Source organism: Rhopalosiphum padi, chromosome 2 (genome assembly GCF_020882245.1).
Source record: "Rhopalosiphum padi isolate XX-2018 chromosome 2, ASM2088224v1, whole genome shotgun sequence".
Classification (NCBI taxonomy): domain Eukaryota; kingdom Metazoa; phylum Arthropoda; class Insecta; order Hemiptera; family Aphididae; genus Rhopalosiphum; species Rhopalosiphum padi.
The window spans coordinates 55,025,037-55,046,680 of record NC_083598.1 but is presented as its reverse complement, the minus strand read 5'-3'; the positions used below and the strand labels follow the sequence as shown (position 1 = coordinate 55,046,680).

At 32.0% G+C, this 21,644-nt stretch overlaps 1 protein-coding gene across 1 annotated transcript; it reads left to right on the top strand.

Annotated features, from left to right (window-relative positions):
* Positions 1-552: 552 nt before the first annotated feature.
* LOC132919254 (protein TIS11) lies at positions 553-9,789 on the top strand. The gene is made up of 2 exons (XM_060980672.1): positions 553-1,108; positions 6,967-9,789. The coding sequence occupies exons 1-2, from the start codon at positions 1,067-1,069 to the stop codon at positions 7,696-7,698; spliced, it is 774 nt and encodes a 257-aa protein (XP_060836655.1). The 5' UTR covers positions 553-1,066; the 3' UTR covers positions 7,699-9,789.
* The last annotated feature ends 11,855 nt before the right edge of the window (positions 9,790-21,644 follow it).

The following is a 21,644-nucleotide window of genomic DNA, read 5'->3' as shown; positions in this document are numbered from 1 at the left end:
CGACTGTGGAAGGAGGGGGGGTCATAGCGCTTCGATGATAACTCTTGCCTCGTGGTGGAAAACGGAAAACGAAAATACAATAATAAAAAACTACAACGACAGTCATTATTATTAATTATTATTAAGTCAATAAATGGCTATCAAACACTTCCGTATTGCTCGGGGGGGTTGGGGAGTGGCGAGCGTCAAGCCAACGGCGGAGGCGGCGGTGGGCTCCTCGAAAACACGTGACGCGAGACAACGTACGTTGTACACACGACGATAATAATATTATCATCTGTGCGGTGGCGGCGACCTTGAACAGGTTGGGTGGTGGGAGGGAACCGAGCGAGGGGTGGTGCGCGATAACGTGCGGCGCAGAGAAAACGCACACGATCGTCGGCGGCTGGTCGGATACGGCGGGTGGGCGGTCGCGGTGCGGCGGCTGTGAGAGAGGGTTCGACGCGAAGACGCTGTCTCGAGCGGAGCGGTGCGCGGCGGCGGGGTGGGAGGCAAACTAGTCCGGCTGTCGGGCGGCGGCCAACACGCCGCGGCCGATCTCAACTGTTCCTCCGCGTACTACGATCGTCAGTCCGAATAACGCGATCGGCACGTACGCACACACGCGTCCCCAACGAGACAAACACGCTTCTTGCACGCAAATCATCACACGGCGTTTTTAGTATATTTTTAGCGACTTGTGCCTAGCGACAACGAATGCGCGAGCTTTTCGATTCGATATACAATCGTAATACACAATCGTTTTTTGTACCTCTTGACCACAGTCGTCGATTGGCAAAGTCGTTGTTCATCACGCGAAATCGCCCAGTGTTACGCATTACATAATAATTTTATTATTATAACAATAATATTGTATTTAAATATACACATAGTATTGTCATATATATATTGTTATATAATAACCAAAGTGTTGTTTTGTTTTCCGATTCGGTTTTTTTTTGCACGAAACGCGCTGAAAATAGCCAACGGTAAATCGATTTATTATTTATTAAAAACGAAATAATAAAACGAGTGCGTCGCAGAACTATTCAAGTAAACAGAAAACTTTGACAATCAACGTGAAAAAATGACCAACTCGTTGTTCAACAGTGGAGAAACAGTCGCCAAGGTAATAATAACACCGTATACACTAATCAACGATAATTAATTGATAATAATAATAATACAATTAATAACATGAGTATAATAAAACATTTAAGTTATTATACCCAATCGCCGCGATAATGATGAAAGTAGAATCGGTGTATTACGTGCGGTAACGGAGTACGCGCGTAAAGCACGTTGCCGGACGACCATGTGAGCCACGTGCTTGTCAGTGGGCTTTTGTTTTAGACATTATAATTGTAACGTACGGTATCTTTAGCGGATCCCCCCCAACACCCTATCATCAATGTTGGGTCGGACCTCTTCGTCGCGAGAGCATTGACGTCGAAACTCCGCGGCGACGTGCGTCACAATGATATATCAATACAAATTATAAATATTAATATTAATAATAAATACTGAATTTTGTTGTACGATCGTTTTCTCTGATGCGGTCCTACTGGCACCACTAATCACGTGTTCTACTGTGATAACGGAGTCGTTTTAATTGGCCAACAGGTTAGGTATAATGACTTACAAACCCTATGAATATTGAATAATAATATTTTTTTTTTTAAAACACGCACGAGTATGTTTTTCTGAAACATTCGTGAACGTCAAATGGATATTGGCCGTTATCGGCAGGCAACCCATTTTTTATTTCGGGTTTAATTGTTTTAGGCCCATAAGGTTTGTGACCTATTGATAATGTTTTCGGTGCATCTTTGTCTGTTTTTGTGCTGCGCAAACACAATAACGAAAAATCATCTGTACACACACACACGTGCGTGTGTAATATGTAAACCTCTTGTTTGTCGTTTTATTCTCTCGTTTTTCTACTCGTTCCCTTATCTACCCAAAGGGTCGACCGAATCTTCGGGTGGTATTAGTCCTTCACAGCAACCACCTGTTCGATCCCCTTTTATATGCTCAGCAAGGGTCCGTTCCGCACCGCCCGCCCTCGTTATATTTCGTCTTGCTCACACGCACAAAGCACAACGACCACCGTATGTGCACACATACATCTTCTATTCCAACAGGTTTTTTTCCGATCCCCACACACCAGTACACCACACGGGTACACAAGAGCACACGTGATTATATAACTGATAATGTTTTGTCCGGCTTTAAAGGCCAGGAACATTTGATTGGTCTCCGTTTGACATTTTAGGTATGCATTATAACATTGTGAAGGCCATCTCGTTTGATTGTATCGTGTCTGTCCCTACTTGTACTGAATACGCTCGGCCAATTGGTTGTTGTGTTTACTACGTTACTATAAGTGTAGTAATATAGTATGGTCTATACTTGGAATACTATACACAAGTTTCTATTACCTTGAGGCTTTGACGATGATTCTCTCCCACTGATGATTGAAATTTATTTGACCAAAAATGTTATTATTAATGTGGAGAAAATCAAATTTTCATATAAAAATAAAAATATATTTCTTAATCCGATTTTGTCGTTTGTTACGTCTACAGTAATATATCATATATATACTCAATAACGAGAGCAGGTATTATACTTTTTGTGTTTCATTAGAGCGATAAACTCTTAAGGTCACGGTAATACCGAACGTTTTATGTATCGTAATTTATTTTTATCAATTTAGATAGCTCATCCTCATTGCGTGTTTACATCTTCGCTATTTACACCGTTTAAGTGCTCCAATCAAAATCCCCAACGAGATAAGATATATAGAATAATAATGATTTCGAATTGTTGAATAAGTAAATTAACCGCCGGTTGTATGATTTCATAAAAATCGAAAGTGGTCACGGTTCGAGACTCCTCCGTTATACGTTAGTCTTCCGGTTTTCTCTGTTCTTGGGAAAACCGTTAAGACAATGTTTCACCAAAAACAAACAGAAACAAACGACCACAATTTTCTCATAAATCCTATTGTCACGTTTCAAATCCTATAATCGATGATCAAACCCAGTTTTTGATACACTTAAAATTAATTTCAAGCTATAAATACGAAAAAACTATTATCTTGGATTAAAAAAATAAAGATACTTTTTCATATAGTTCATCATGATGTCATCGACCCGCATTGTTAGCCAGTATAGAAAATATAATACACAAATAATACATAATGTAATCGTACTTATATATACACCTAGTATTTAGGTAATCGAAAAGAGATAATTTAACGTTTTTATTTGGTTCGAAGAAGTACCGAAGTGCGTTGCGTTTCATATAAATAATAAGTGTGTTTCGTCTGTGGGGGACGATCGCGTGTTAAAAAGCGACTGAATAATGTTCAAACACAGACATTAGGTACCTTTATTGGTATATGGCTCCATATTGTTTGTTGTATCCAATGTTCAATACTATTTAGTAATACTATTATATGTATGTATTGTTAATTGTTATCGTGAATTTTAGAAAAAGCAGCAATAAAAATAAGGACGAACGATTGATAGTTTAGGACGTTTAGGTTATCGAACACGTCCTTGCCCCCGGGGGGGTCACACATGTGAAAGAAACAAGAGAAAGGAAATTCGCTGTATACGACCAGGAAGTTGTCGTCGCCGCCACCACTGCCATCACCACCTCACTCCGCGCGAACAAACCGCATTGAGACCCGTCGATCATTTATACAACGCGGTTCATGCGTGAATAACACGTGGGCAGCTGCAAGCTCAAAGGAATTTCGATTAAATAAAAAATTACCACTGTCTCTCAATTTTTTTTGGCTTTTAACATAACCTACCTGTAGCAAGAACGACGATGTAGTTGAAAAATGTTGGCTCAAATAGGTACTGAATAATCGCTCTTCCTTCCCTAGAGAAATAAAAACTTGCATATCCCGTATAGTCGAATTATTATTATTATCAACTATGATTAGGTATTATTAAATTATGTATAAACGCTATCCCGGTAGTAGTTACCGCTGCGTATAATATTGCATACACAAACACAGTACACGACCTTGTCACTAAAAAATCGTATACACAAGAAGACGCCCGTCCGTCCTACATACATATAATGTGTGTGTGTATAATAATAATATTATATGTGGGTATGGTTTGTAGACGGTGACAATGGGTAATCATTATCAATTCAATAACATTTTGGGTTAGCGCTTAATTTGACTACATCTTCACTTACTGACAATGTGTTGCGTTATTTTGGCGAGCGCATTTCGTGGATGACATAAATTTTGCACTATGGTCTATGCTATATCGTTTTTTTTTCAAGTTACTTGAATATTTTATTTGTTCACTTTCTTCGTCCTTCTCGAAGTTGTCGCGTAATCGCATACATTTGTGTGTGTGTTTGTATCGTATGTGTGTGTATGTGTGACGTGTTTCCCACGACATCGACATGGTCGGCAACGTCTTGAAGGGAATAAAAATAGATTAAAAAGAGAGAATACTGATGTAATATATAAACGTCATCGTAATTTTTTTCGGACTTATCGGTGTGGGACACAATAAACGATGATAATTTTTTTCTATTTTGTTACTACACGTGAAAATATTGTGTGTGCGTGTGTAGTATCGCAACAGCCTTATGCAACACTGTTCAAGACCGCACCGGTTATATTTTCACTTTCTAAACACTGACCGTGTCCGTTTGTTGTAATATCTGTGTTTGCGCATATTTTCGTTATAGACAAAAAACCAATATAATAGTAAAGAATGTAGTCACGGTATAAAAACCAGGCGAAACTCATACAGATGACAAAATAGTATCATGAAGAAAAATTATCTTTGTTTTGATTTCGCACATTTTTATTTACACGAAACAAAATGCATAGTCTCCATACACAAAACGTATAATTATTATTAATTTTGAATGAAAACAATATATTATTGTCTTTATAAAAATTATATCTTCAGATTAGAAAATATTATTACAATCACTGATTAGTGATCTATTTCTGGAATCACTGATAATTATGTTATATTGTCATAATAGTTGTATTATTTGTATAATGTAAGTTATTATAAAGGTCTAGTCTATGATCTATCCTTAATTTGTAAAATATAATAATGATAATTTACTGGTCGATTAATTCGTTTTGTATATGCAGTTACTCTGAAAATTAGTAGGTCATAAGAAATATGTTAATGTCAAATAAATTAGTAAAATCAAGCCACAGCAAAAGGTATCGTTTATTATAGTATGTAAATATTACCTTGTTATTCATTTTTATTCTCCATTGAAAATCATGCATTATACGAATTTCATACATTAAAAGTACTGGCATTTTTTTTGGCTTTCGTTAATAGAGATGTTTTGTATTTTTTGATTTTTTTGTTCTAAGTGTGTGATGGTTGAAATAATATAAATCAAAGAATTTCTTTAATAAATAATAAATTATAACCACGAGGAATGGCAGTTTTGAATTATGAGTAATGTTTGTATACGTTTGCGAGTTAGACTTTTATGTTTTCTATATCTCGGTTTACGACTATCATCTGTTGAAATGCAAAAAAAACAATACAAATGCTTATAAATTACCAATGTCACGTGTGCAATGTTTTTGTCCGTCTAGACAGTTCTCCGTATGTGTAGTTTGTACCTTATAGATAATGACCGGATGTGCGTGTGTATGGAAAGAGAACCCTCCGTCTAATATACCGAAAATGATTACATCAATTGCAATAATATTATTGAAAGAAATTTGAAAATAAAGAGGATTTTTTTGTTCATAACAATGTGTGTTTGAATGACGTTTATGTGAAGGAAGTGAATACAAATAAATCTCGTGTGCGACGCGTTGACGTAAAAAATACCATTTTTTTTTACCTTGTTATGTATCTTATTATGTGAACCTGACAATTGATACTACATATAAATTTGTGTATTTCGTTACAAATGTGTATTCCTGTGTTGAATTGTGATTTTATATTTAAAACGTAAATTAATCATTTTTGTCGTATGTTTCAAAATATTCGTTTATCACAACACGTGCAATCTACTGATAAATAATTATCAGCTATCTTAAACATATGCTGATGTGCCGTGTGCGGGAAAAATATTATTACAGAATTACACACGTAGTAATTTTACTTAAGCTTAAAAACGATAAAAATGATTATAACAGTACATTATTCTTTTCGAAATCTTGCAATATTCCATTATAGGAATTATCTCAGACCAAATAGATGTCAAAGTATAATTATGGTTAATACAATATTTCATTAGGTGTGTACTATACAATTTTGAATAAATTCTGAAAAATAAACAATATAGATACAATTCATATTTAGTTATAATTAGTCGATAAGTTTATGTACATATAGATAGTTTGGCGGCCTAGTAATGTGCGTTGTTAATACAATTACTAAAGTACGTATTCTTTTCACTGTGAGATTTAATAGTTAAAATATTATGTTTTATCTGGTAAATTATTAAGCAGCAACCTCATTTAGACACAGATTTTATTTTCGTTATTACTCCATTGTACAGTGGAATAACTGCATTATTGGTAAATAAAAAATTTGAGCCTGTTTAATTGGCGTCGCGAAGTATTTTGTTGCATAATATAGAGAAAAACAGAATCAAAACTCAATAGGCGAACGTAGGAAAAATCAAAAAAACTCTTTTGTAATATTTCCCAACTAACAACTTGATACCGGTCCGAGTGTACGTATATGTTGTAACTTGTAATACGATGATCGCGTTATTATAAAATTAAAATAAAACTCGGTTTCTCTTTACGCACCGCATCGCTCGAGTACCTATGTCCTATAATAATATACTTATATAACATTTATTTTATTATAAATATTCCATAGCTACCTCTCACGTTTCTCCCTACCGGGTCGTCCCGCATCGAATATTATGCATTAATCGTAACTTGTAAAAAATCATAATATTATTATACGCGTATTTAATCGTATATATTTTGTTTTTGCGCAGACACAAAATCGACCGCGCGCAGTGGCCACGGAAGTGGAACATTGGTGGCAAGAGATGGTGTCGTCGACGGGCAGCAGCAACAGTAGCGGCAGCAACCAGGGATCCGTGTCGTCGGAGCCCAGACGCCGCCAGGGACAGGGTCGTCGCGGCGGCAACGGATCCGGTAAGCAACAGCAACAACAGCCTCAGCAACAACAACAGCAACTGCAGCAAGACCAACAGCAATTGCCGCCGCAGGCACCGATGGGCTCGCGGTACAAGACAGAAATGTGCCGCCAGTACATCGAGAAAATCAAGTGCGCGTACGGCGACAAGTGTCAGTTCGCGCACGGCGAACAGGATCTGCGCCCCGTGTTCCGGCACCCCAAGTACAAGACCGAACCGTGCCGCTCGTTCAACTCGGCCGGTTACTGCCCGTACGGCCAACGGTGCCATTTCGTGCACAAGGGAGACGGTTACATCCAACCGGCGTCGCCCGCTTCGCCGCCGCTGTCCACATCGTCGTCGTCCGGCATCGGTAGCGACGGTGGCTCGCTGGCCGACCTCGGGCTTGGCATGTTAGACAGCATGTTCACGCCGCCCCAGTCGCCCGAGGGCCGATTACCCGTGTTCAACAGGCTGTCCGGCTCTCCGCCGGCCACCGGTGACGTGTTCTCGTTCCACGTTCCGGCCACGGTCATACCGCCGTCGCGCCGCCTCAGCGAACCCGATTTCGGTTTCTACGGGTTCTGAGCGGCCTCCTCCCCCCATCTCCCCCCCCATCCCATCCATCACCACCCCCTCCCCTGCCCGTCGGCCGTTGCCACATTGTTCTAATTTTTTTTTATATAATATACCAAAACGTGATAACAGTCTTGTACATAGTTTAAATTATATTACTCGTTAATTAATTTAGTATTTTTTTCTTTTTTTTTTTTTTTTACAACTAACGGCGTTCGTTTTACAGACAATTATATGATATTATTATTCTGATGTTCCGAATTTTTATACTTACGCTTAACTTATGTAATATTATTATGTTGTACGTGTACTATATCTATATACATATATATATATATGTATAGGCACGCTATATTACTATACTATATGTAATCATTCCTATCGTATTCGCACACACACATATTATACTCGTCTTTCTCTTCCATTTCCTCCCCACTCGCAGACTCCTCACACACTCTCTCCTGTAAACTTCGCGCACGCGTTATTGAAAGAAAAAGAAACGAAAAAGAAACCGATAACCATAATATTACGATACGCCCGTAACGATTTTACTCGATTTATTCTTATTAATTTTTATTATTATTACTTATTAATTATTATACCCGTATATTATTATTATTATTATTATGTTATTTAGCATTAGTTTTGGTCCGCGTTAACCGGTGCACCCCGTCGTACAGCGCGGGGTGCCGTTATTATTTTTTTATTATTATTATTAATATTATTTTGACCGCGCGTATACGGACGCGATACGAAGTCGTCGGCGTGACCGTCGTCGGCGGGCCTTAAGCGTTGTACGAGGAAAATTTCTGAAGGATAAAAAACCGGGCGGGCGCCGAGCGCGGCGGCGTCTGATTGCGACCGGAAACTGGCCGGAAGTCGCGTTTTTCCGGATCTGTACCGGTGTACGTGCTGTCAGACCGCTGCGCTCGGCGCCACTCGCGTTTTCCCCAGAATTTGTCCTTTAGAACGGTACTGCCCACGGGCGACCACGTCAGTACACGACGTACGTATTGCGTTCGCACGCGTGCGGCGAACCATTATTATTATTATTATTATAATTATTACTATACCTACATCAAACTGACTTCAATGTTATAATTATTATTATTTTTTATTATTAATCCTCTTTTTATAACTACTATTCATATAACTTTACTAAAAAAAAAAAAAACGAAAAAAAATTGTATTTATTTAATTATTATTATTAATATTATTATATGCGCACGCTGACCGACTCATAACAACTTTAATATTATTATATTATTTATTATGTACATATATACATGCCTCAATGCACCTACCATACGCGCGCCATCCATTCTATGCAATGTAGTAACGCGTGTAAATCTTAAGTCGTAGATGTGTGTGTGTGTGTACACGCCGTTTTTTCAATGTTTCGTACAATAAAAAGAAATATTATCAACTCGTTTTGCTGGAACTCAAATCGATTTAATTTATACATTATTAATGTTTTATGTCTGATCCGCGTAAGTTTGTAAAAAAAAAAATTACGCAATCTTTTCCAATCCTCCTATCGGTGTCCTGTGCAGAGTTGTCTCGACTCGACTCAAACTTTTTTGTGTATCATGTGCTCGTCGTGTGTGACTTATTTATCTTTTTATTTGTATTCGTGTGTTAAGCTCGTATTTACTTTACTGTAGAATCGTAATTTATTAATTTATTATTTTGGCAGAACGTACCTCCCCAGTCGTTCTTTTTGTACTTTTAATATTTTTTAAAAAATCGATTATATTGTATTGAGTTTTTATTTATTTTTTTCTATATTTATGTATTTAGCCAACCCTCGTCAGCTACTCTTATATTGTTCTGCTATTTGATGTATAACAAAAAAATTAATTGTCTTTGTCCTTTGGTAATGTTGATAAAATAATACCCATTTTATACGCACATAATGTATGTATCATGTGTGTTCTATCGAAATTGTACTTAATTATTATACCAGTGTCATCTCGACAAACTCGTTTTGTATTACTCTTATTTTTATTATTATTATATTATTATTAATATTATAACGTGTGTTTGGTTGATAGTGAAAACGAAAAAAGTAATAATAAAAATATATCGATAAAAAAAATAAAACCTCTTTTGTGTTGTTTTATTCAGTTTGCCTTTGTAACCTCATCCTCTCAAGTGCTGTCCAATAAGGTATTGAAGTCTCGCTGTCCGGTTATGTGCGCAGTGCCGTTGTAGCGTTACAAAAAAAAAATATATAAATATTGGCTCGTCATCACTGGCTATACCCACGCAACGAAATCACGGTTTAAGAATATACGGTGACAACTACCACATACACCTCTGTATATACATTTTTTTATTAAATAGCGTATAGCATTATAATTATAGTTGGCCGCCGTTCCTTTCCGCCTATATATTACAATATTAATATGTATAATGTTATTAATATAATGGCGGTACACAATCAGTGCCGGCCGTGTACGACCAATAATTCACAGCGATAATGTATTTGTATAATATTATTATGGGAAAGAGGAAGTGATTTCGCGGCGAAAACAATACGCAAACACGATTCCGGTGGAAGGGGGACACCGGCAATGTGGATACGACCCATACACGGGCTATGATATGTAAGTAGGACTAGTAGGTATACGCGTGTTATTATTGTTATACAAGTATTATATGATATATAATGGCGTGGTATAGACCGGTATAATATGTGTATAGAGTGTGATATAGTGATATATAGTAAATACTAAATAGTAATAGTAGTAAGTATAGTAGCAGTGAACGGCTGTCTTACGTAATACGTGTTACGGACCGGATCGCTTGTGCCGGGGAAAGTGGTTTTTATCCCTATTACTTTTTAATCGCATCGTGCGCCCGAGGCTTTTCCGCGTCTAGTCCTCGTCGTCGTTGTCGTCATAACACGCGCGCGCGTGCGCACGCCGCGAATCGCAATGATAATGATATTGTATTATATACGATGATGCTGCGATTTACCATGTTATATTAAATTATTATAATAATATACGACATACATATATCACACGAGCTTTATAGATTTACGACGATCGTCGCTTTTTTTTACAGTAAAATTCATATACTCGAACACTAGAAACGAGAACGGTCCTCCCCTCCCCCCGCAAACACACAAAAAACTTGTGTTCGAAGCATGCGCGACAAGGTTTTTCGGTCGTTGAACGCGAAACAACGTATAGGTATTTCTACTTAAAACCTATACAATAATCCGAAAACTGATCGGTTTGACAAATAATGTATTATGCAAAACGTAAAAAAAACGTATGAATTGCCTGCCAATCGGTCGGGCCCCGATTGCGATATTCGGCCGGTTCTATACGAGCGATTGTATATTGTGGATTAGGCCGAGTGGGGGGGGGATTCGTACTTCACACCTAATAAGAAGAGCTACGCGCTACTGCCGTTGCAGACTCGATTACTAAAATAATTATGATGCAAGTTTTTTAATTCGGGTTTCACGCATAGTATAGTATTATAAATTATACAATATATTATAATCAGTAAAAATAATATTACCCATGTAAATACGATACGAAACCTGTTACTTTTGGTTTTGTCCGTATAACCCACGTGCAATATGGATCACTGCGGGCTGGTCGCTGGTGGAATACACCCACAACGGCACAACAATGATGAACGTCGAATTGCAATAGGTGTGTGTGTGTTTGTGTGCGTGATATTAATTGCATATTATATAAGTGTTTTCGACTCGACAACAAAGCAAATTTCAATTTCAAGCTCAACAAATTGCACGCATAAAATTGTATATTTTGTATTGTTTACGCCGACGCACTTAAAATGTACTATAATATGATGCAAATAGAAAATGTTTTCAGTGGAAAGGATCCAAAAAAATGAATAAAATACAATCATTACCAAACAAATTGAAATATTGATCAAAATATTTAATTCAGGGTGACCCTAACCCAAGAAAAAACCTAAATTTACGACGGCCTGCCCAACACTGTATTTCGGCCGTTGCATTGTGTTTTGTTTTCAGCGCTGCCGTAGTTGAATTCCGGCTAATTTTTCATAAGAAAAAGCATGTCGTCGTCGATGTTATAATATTGTTTTATTTGCTAGACGATAAAATTTAATTGCTTACAAATTACAACCATTGCATGTTCTTATATATATATATATATGAGAAAATAACGTTAATCGCCGTTCAATGCATTATAATTTATGATATAATATTACATATTATTATTGTTATTGAACCTTAACGTGAGTTTTACGAGCGCACTCGACCTTATTTACCGTATATATACAAGTTGTGTACTTGTTATTTAAATCGCAGTATCCTCTTATAATCTCTTTTCGGAATGACGTAAAAATAATTGGCACGATATGAACACATTGTATACGAACAAATGAATATGTGCGAGTATTTTAAGAAATATACGTGTGTTATTTTAAATATAATTCATTTCGTAGTAGAATATGTACAAATCACCGTCATCATCATCATCATCATCGTCATCACATTATAATTATTATTTATCATACATAATTATTATTGTTACATTATACGCGTATATGAACTACGTACAGGCTACAGCAATTGGCGAAAGAGGTATAAACCACGTAGAACGCATATCACAGGCTACAGGCATTTTTTACTATTCAACGAGTACATTTTCTATTGTAACAGTCGAAAACCCTCAGGATTAAGACTCGAGTCACAATATGCATTGTGCGCTATTGACAAGCTGCATATACCGTGTAGGATCTTCTTTTCACATTATTATTTATATTATCATGTATAATGTATATGTATGTCGCATAATAGAACTCAATATAGCGTTCATAACTAAAAAGAACTATTGATTAGGTAGGTATATAATTTTAATTTTAACATTCAATTAAGGCATACACAATTTATTAATGGGGAAGAAAACGAATACAGGTTTTTTGTTTTATTTTGTTCATCATTATCGTTTACGTCAAATACTCAAATGTGAAAATACAATTAATAATGTAAGCAGAATAAGGATTAATTAATACTTCATATTATTGTTTTAAATATTGTAGTACATCATACACCATAAAGGTATTAAATATTAATTATTATGCATATTATAGATTTAGTATATATAATAGTGTATAATAGTTTTGTAGTAGATAATAAATAATAATATGGTATGTATACTATGAACAATAATTAAATAGTTAATAGTAGCAGAGGTGATACCATTTCAGTTTTAAAAAAGGTCTCCAAAATTTTTGGTGGATCAAATTTTTCTACTATACTAGGCCACAAAAGTGGCAGTAAAATGTTTGGGCGTCATTCCAATTTTGACGTGAGATAAAAATTACATTTACTTCAAGCTCATCATGCCTGCCCATGGGATTCATTCTTCTTTTCGGTTATAATAGCCAATAGGTAGGAATTGTCGGGACACTATTTTTTTTGGATTTATTTAGACAAAGCCCATAAAAAAATTCATGTATGTAATTTATAAATTACCTATTCCAATACTCAATACTTTATAAAATGTTTATTATTTATTATTTTATAAAAAATACTTAAATGATTGCTGTATCTACTAGCGTCAGGACTCAGAAAAAATAGGCTTAATGTTACTAGTATATAAATAGGACTGTCATATGAATATTGAACGCATATAAATACCTTGCGATTCATCAAAAATCGCTACTGCATTAATACACATTTATAATATTATATACTTAGTTTGAATAAATATATTAATTTGTTGGATGCTATTATTTCTAATATGTTTAGGTGAAGAAAATGTCAACAGACAGAAGAAACAATAGTAATTCATAACAATTTAAGCTAATGAAAATATTTGTGCAAGTATAAACATAACATTCGCTAAATTATATGACCGAAAATTATTTAATTATGTACCTAATTTTCGTAATCAAATACGAATTATTATTATTAGTTATTACCAAAAAATGGAAAGGTATAACAGCTAATGTACCTACTAATGTAGTAATGCCTATAGGCTATAATATTATAACATTGATTATTATGAATACATATTGAATACTATTTAATTATTATTATATTAAATGCTATTATTAGATACAAAAAGAAACTAATAGACAATATAATATAGAGACATACTGAAATTAACATATTCGTGGTTAGAACTATTTAGAATTTAAAACGTAGAAAATAATATAGATAGTAGAATATTTACTATAGCGTTTATCATTTACTCACTGTAGGTATTTTACCTTCATTTAAGGGTTAGCTTATATAAAGTGAAAAAAATATAATGGATATTATGGATTATACTGCAAATTATAATATATAATTTTAGATTTTAAGTGGAGCGATGACTACAGTATTTAATTAAATATTTTATTCAATGATGTGTTTCATACAATTTTGTGTCTATGTACACAATAATAAATCGATAAAATGCTGTAATTTTAACTTTGAGGGTGGTTATGGATGGAAAATTAGATCTAGTTTGTTTTTTAAAGAGGTCAGAATAAAAAGTTCTTAAAACTTTTTTATAATCTGGAAAAACAAACAAAAAATTAAAGAAAAACGGAAATTTTCATGCAAATCCAATATTATTATTAAAATAATTGTTTTGTAACCATGATCACCAAAATTTCGACAGTCTTTGCTTAAAATCATTTTTTGTTGCATACTACAACAAGTTATCATTGAATTCAAATATAACAATATTTATTATAATGGTGATTTACTCAATAACAGACATTTTATGTACAGTAAAACTACAGTACTCACCTGCCTATAATACCTATTTTGATATTATTATATTTTCGAATAATAAAATACACTGTTTATAATTATATATATATCGACGAAGGGATTGCCGTCTGCCACTGTTGTGTTGCAGAACTAGACGAATGTGAATATTTTGGCATACATTTGCTGATCTTCACGTGGTCACGGCGTCACGTAGTATGCTTAACAGTATAGTTGCGTAATCTATATTTAATTGAACACTGATAACTTATACTATTTCGTCGAGCAATACGCATCTTTAAACGTCTTATCTAAAAACTCTTTCTGAACTTATTACACATATAATCGTTTTGTGTGCTGCTTACAAAATGCGTTTGATTGATTCTGTCGAAAAAAAATATAAATGTTTTATGACTTCATTACGCATTCAAAGTCGGTATATAAACGATCAACAGTGTATTTGACCTCTGTATCTAAAATAGGTAACGATTAATTATTATTATTTATATTAACAGACAACAGTAAACAAAAATATTAGTACCAAACCGCATATACGACCCATCCATTAATAGGTAACGAATAATATTTTCAATGTTTTTCACGTATATCTAAATCTACATGTTAAATCTATCAATTATATTAAAAGGTATGATCAATAATTGAATCATTAAATGTTTTGTAGTTTATGATCAGTACTTCCACCAATATACGTGGTCTAGATGAGTGCTTCAATTTTCAACGAAAGTAGACCAATATTGACAATATTAGTCTCGTAATTAATATAAATAATTATTTAAATCATCTTCACAAATATTTAAAATTTATGAATATTATTCAGTCTACTACTCTACCATATATAATTCCAATACTAGAACTATATTTCTTATTAGTTATTTCAATGATTGTAAAATAATTAATAAAGTCAAGTAATATTTAATGCAAAATTGCGTGTCATTTGTTAATGCTTATTTTAGGATATTTATTCGATTATTAACTTACTATGATATTATATGATTTAGATTTGGTTCACATTTGAGTATATTCATGACCCGCGTTCATTCGTTGAAACTATAAAAGATAAAAAAAAATTGCACATTTGAATAATCTGATTGTAGTATTCATTGTTTTGATAAACAGTATAAAAATAAAGTTGAATAATTTTAGCAATAAATTATTCAGAACAATCGAATTACGTATATTGGATACATTATAATACATTCAATAGAACAAATCTATGAAATTGTTTCATAATATTAACTAATCGACTGACCGGGTTTGTGTATAAGTGTATAACCTACTATCCTGTTTACTACCTAATTTGTAATTAGTAATTACATAAAACATTTATAATTCACCTCTAAAATTGGTTGTCTGATTATATTGAATTACTGTGAGTTTCTGTGAAATGTGAAAACGAAACATAACTATTGCAAAATACTTATAATTTACCTACTTAAAATATATATTTTGGTTAATAGTTTATATGTATCTATGGTGTATAGCACATTAATACCAAATAATACTACTTAGGTTTTCTTTCGTACAAACATACAATTAATATTAATAAAATAATAAACATTTTGAGTTGATAAATATTTTTTTTTCTATTCTTGATTCACTATATATAAGGTATAATAGGGTTACCAAAATTACTGAAAATGTTAGATGTTTATGTTTAAAAAAAGGAATGTACAATATTAATGGTAAATTGAGTTATCTATATACGTCATGTTGATAGATTTTAGGAAAGTAAGGATTTCTTTAAATCTGTCCTCTTGTGGGTTTAAAGCTTCATATAGATTACTAGAAACTTAAAGATTTACTCTGGTTTCGGCAACGGGTTTGGACAATAAGACGTTTAACTATTCATATTAGGCATAACTGTATTATAAGGTATCTTATACATTACACAGACTGTTTGTGACAAACATACATAATATATATAATGATTATAATATTATCAAATTAAATCGTCAAAATTCATTTTTTTCTTGATAACAAAAAATATAATATTATTAATAACAAAAAAATTTAAATTGATAATAGTATGCACACACGTTTAACTATTTATTTATCAAAGACATGGTCCAACTTCGGAATTTGTCATAAAGATACATTATTGTGTCTTTTGTTTATTTATACTGGCATACTGCGTCATGATGTTTTGTGAAATGCGAATAATAGTCATTTATTTATATGACGCGTATACATGTTTATAATGCTATATTGTATACATTTAAAATTATATTATTTTTTATCAAAATCTACAACCTTTGTAAAAAAAATGTTTTCTTACTCTCCAATCAACAAATAAGCTATATTAATATTAGCTATCATTTTTATGTACACTATAGATATTTGATATTACATGTTCTTATATCTTATAATAAAGACGGTCTTTTGTAATAATATTATGTCGCACACTCGCACGTGCAACCACGTGGCAGTCGAAATTGAATACACGCCAAATTATATTTTTTTTTTAGGGTTCTCGACGAAATATTTTCATTATGAGAATATCTTTTAATAAAACCAGTTTTATTGCTGATTCCGAAAAAGTTCAATGTAATATCCCACATCTGGAACATAAAGACAATTTTCTATTTTATAATATTCATATAAACATACCGCACAGCCACATAGGTAATATTATATAGGTATAATAAATAATACAATGTATAAAATGTAAGTGCATTTTTCCAATAAATTCTGTAAAGATTTCTCGTAAACGACCATCGACAATTCATATCTAATAGTGTCGACCTACATTTTATCACGATGTTATAATGTCATCGGACATGATAATCGTGGACACAGTCATTATTTTTACATCACCATCAGGCTTGAGTAACAAAAAAAACATCGACACTTTCGATAGTTGCGACACGATTTGTATTTTATTTCCGTGTTCAACTTCCGATAAGATTCTTGAATTTATCGTACACAATACAATATCATAGCAACGGTCATCTAATAAATAGGTTACGTATACGTGCGCGTGTATAAGCTATTAAACGTGAATTAATTTCCAATGATTTGAATTTCAATTTATTCTTTTTGTTTTATACCTGAAACGTTTTGTCATCGGGACTTATGATAATATTTGTATTGATGTCAACGTGCTATAGCAATAAACGAGACAATATGTCTTTTCTTTGGTTATATGATAAAAAAAAAATTAAATGTTAAACAAAAAAATATGAATAAAATAACAGCCAAATACTTTTGACGATAATGCTTACCATTTTATTATTATATGATGATCTTATACATTTTTATCTTATTCCTTCTCAACGAAACGCATAAAAACTTTAGTTAAATCCTAAGTAGATATTTTTTTACGTAAAAAAAAAAAGAATTTATTATAGTTGTGATCATGCATCCATTTGTTTATTGTTGTGGTTATTAGTTGAAAATGTTGAAATAATTCAGATCGGTGTTAAATGTTGTTGACAACATATTAAAAAGTATTATGTAAAGAGCAGTTTTATATAATGTACCTATCCTGCAGGTATCTTTGTATAAAAAACAACATTTTAGATTGCTGTGAAAATTTTCGTAGAATTCAATGTTTTGTAAGTTAAATATTATTTATACACAATATACTTATATAATAATAAATACGTTATTGATTTATAATATAGGTATGTATACTTATATGTAAATCAAATAATAATTAACATTGAACTGCCTATTCATATAAACATAAAATCAGAAACTTCTCGTGATGAGAATGGTTTTTTGTACGTTTTCCCTATACCTGCTATAGCACTCCTAAATACAGTAGGTAATTAAATAATTAATTGTTATTTATAATTCATGTTTATCTACATTCCAACTATATTATAAATTACGACAATTTATCAATGTACTTATTACAACTATGACTATCTTTTTACGTACGTATTTCATATTTTGTAATTATAAATAATCATTTATTTGGTAATAATTATATAAGCTATTACTTATTGCTAATTTGAAATAATACTTATATCCTTTTAGAAATGTTTTTATTTTATCATCGATTCAATACTAAAAAAAAGCTCATGGAGGTTTTGAATCTGAAAACCCCCATGGTTATGCAATTAAGTTCAAATAAATGAACAATAACTACAGATTACGTAGAAACTTTTTTTAACCGACTAAATGTCAAAAGCAAAATTGATTTTCTCAAATTTATAACGATAAAAAAATGTACATATTTATTTCCAGTACGTTGCCTGTTTTTTTGACGTTCTCAGTCATACGCATTTAGTTGTTGACAAGTCGGTAATGTAATCTGTTTTATTTCGATACACAAGTAAGCAACACACAACTGACTATAAAACGACTTTCTATGAAACTCAAATATTTTGTTTATTCGGCCGTGAGCGCAGTTTCGCCGCCAGACTTTCGGTCATAATAGGCGATTTCTGTAAAAAAGCACTATATTATGCTCATTACTTGTTACTCTCGTGATATCTATCGCAAACTATATACTTGTAAAACTTGTTATTGATATTGTTTACAATTAATATAATACATATAGCTATATATATATATATCATTTAATATGGATAGATATATATATAGGTATTTGGTATGTGTTTATATAATGGAAAAGGCGCATTGGTCACTAACTTACAACTCACATTGACATTGGTATAATAATAAATAACTGTTATAATAGTGTAGGCACTTTCAAATGCATTATCACGTCTGTGAATTGAATTAATTACCTACGTTTCCTACTTATAGATTTAGAAAAAAATAACTTTAAAAATAAAGCATTTGTTCACTCAAAATGTCTGGTAAATTAAACCTATTATAGTAAAACAAAATAAAATCAGTAGGTAAACGTTATTATAGTATATTAGTATAATAATTAATATAAATTATTTAAATGGATGAAGAAAAGTTGAATTTTAAGTTAGATTCATATTTTTTAAGCCGTAATAAATTCATCAATAAATATTTCCTTTTATTTTTGTATCTTCGCTTCTAAAGCGCAGACGCTATTTTATATAACAATTATATAACCCATAAGACGTTTGATGTTGCACGCCATTACGGATTTTAATTTTTAATTGTTTTTTACACACCAATTAAAACAAAGATATATCTATGTGTTATATTATATATATTATATTTCTACTATATGCACACATATATATATATATATTGTAATATTTTAATTTTTCATGTCTACCTAATATGATTTTTTACGCAGTTAGATAAATTTGTAAAATTATATTTCTTACACCTATATTAACTACGGAAAATTTGATTTAAATTTTAAATTTATTACTTATAAAAGTAAACTCTTTTATTTATTTTAATAACAAAATCGTCCATAAAACGCTTTTTATTGGTTTCATTTTATATTCGTTATTTGATAATTGTTTTCTCATTGAATTATTAATAGAAAGTGAAACATATATTACTATTGAACAAATAAACCGGTACTAAAATGTATTTGAGGTTTAGTGTCAGTACACTATAGTGTTCATATTTTATGACAATTTACTTAAAGGAACAAAAAACTAGGGAAGTAGTTGTACTATATATATAGAAGGTTTTAAAATCGTCCGAGGAAGTACCAATTTTCTAGAATAAATTTTCTTCTAGAAGTTCAAAAACCATCTGAAGTTGAAGATTTGAGTATTTTTATGATTTAAAGAAAGGTGACGTATCTCGTATCTGACATGTAAAATAATACATTTATCGCTTCATTCAAAATCTGAAAAGTAAAACACAATAAGTTAATAATATTAACAAACAAAGCGCCGTATTTCGGCAATCGACCTAGCTGGGATAAGAGTGGATTCATAAGCATCATAAAAACTGGACCCAAAGATAATAAGTGATAAAAAAAATAAATTTTAATTGAAATACTTTGTATGTATTTTTTTTTTTAAAGCCATTAGTTTATGAAAAAACATATGTATATTTTTAGTAGCTCTGCTGTTTTATTGCGAGCTTGCGTTCTCTTCACGTATCAATATTAATAGTAGCAATTTAAAATGTACTGGTATGAATGACTTTAAAAATGTCTTATAAAGTTATTAACTGTAAATATAATAAAAGTTCTGTGTTAATCACTGTAATAATTCAATTATAAATTATAGAATTTTAAAGTTTGGGAACCTTTACGTAAGGATTTAATTATAATTTTTTTTTTTTTTTTAGTAATTTCAACCAATCAATCGAGCTATGATATATTATTATCAAAACTGCAAATATAACATTGTATACTTAATAAATATAAGTAAATACAATAATAACTTTACACAATAATATAATGTACCTGATATATTTATTTTATATATATATATAACTAAATGTTGGTAATTTATTACTTTTGAATAATTAGATTTAAGTTTATGATTGTAGGTTTAATTCTTGACCAGAATTTAATCTGGTGCCAACATATTAAAGCTAAAAGATTGACCCTTAACGCTCGATCCAGATCACTAAAAATGTTTTATCCAAAAACAAATTTACTAGCTTAAAAATAAAATAAATTACTAATTTATAAAACTCTTTTAAAACCTATATAATATATGGACTATGGAAATATGGGTTACAACTCTGGGGATCGGCAAAAAAATCTAACTTAAACTAAATTCTAGTCTTCCAGAATATTACTTTAAGAAATATTACTAATGCTCCTTTCTATGTCTCTAATTTATTCCTCCACCAAGATTTAGGTATCCAACCTGTTATAACTGAAGCGGAATTATTCTATAAACGGCTTTTTGCTAAACTAGAAAATCACCCCAACCCACTAATAAAAGAGTTACATACCTTCACAATTCCAGAAAATCCACAACGCAGACTCAAAAGGAAATGGTGTCGTGACCATTTAATTTAAAAATATCTCTCAACAATTTAAATATTCGCCAAGCTAAGTGTCACTATAATGGGTGGTTTCTTATTAAAGTAATTCATGTTATGTATAGACTTTTATCTTAAATGCTTATTGTGCATTAATTTGTATAGATTGTGTTTTATTTGTGAAAAATAATAAAAAAAAAAAATTTATGATAACTGAAAAAAAAACAATTTTATAGAAATACAATTTTTTTTCGAAAGACTAATATTATGTTGTTATTTTGTTATGTGTTTTGTATTGGTCATTTTTTTAATAATTTAAATAATATCTTTATAATAATATTATTGTATGTACTTATATATAATAACTTGAAAAAAATCGTGTGTTGTAGGTGTAGATACAATTATTATTTAATTGTGTATAGTG

Bases quoted from the DNA above. Each gene is read 5' to 3' on its own strand.
- LOC132919254 (XM_060980672.1), top strand. From the start codon at position 1,067: ATGACCAACTCGTTGTTCAACAGTGGAGAAACAGTCGCCAAG. The intron at 1,109-6,966 runs GTAATAATAACA...GTTTTTGCGCAG, and splicing joins GTGGAGAAACAGTCGCCAAG to ACACAAAATCGACCGCGCGC.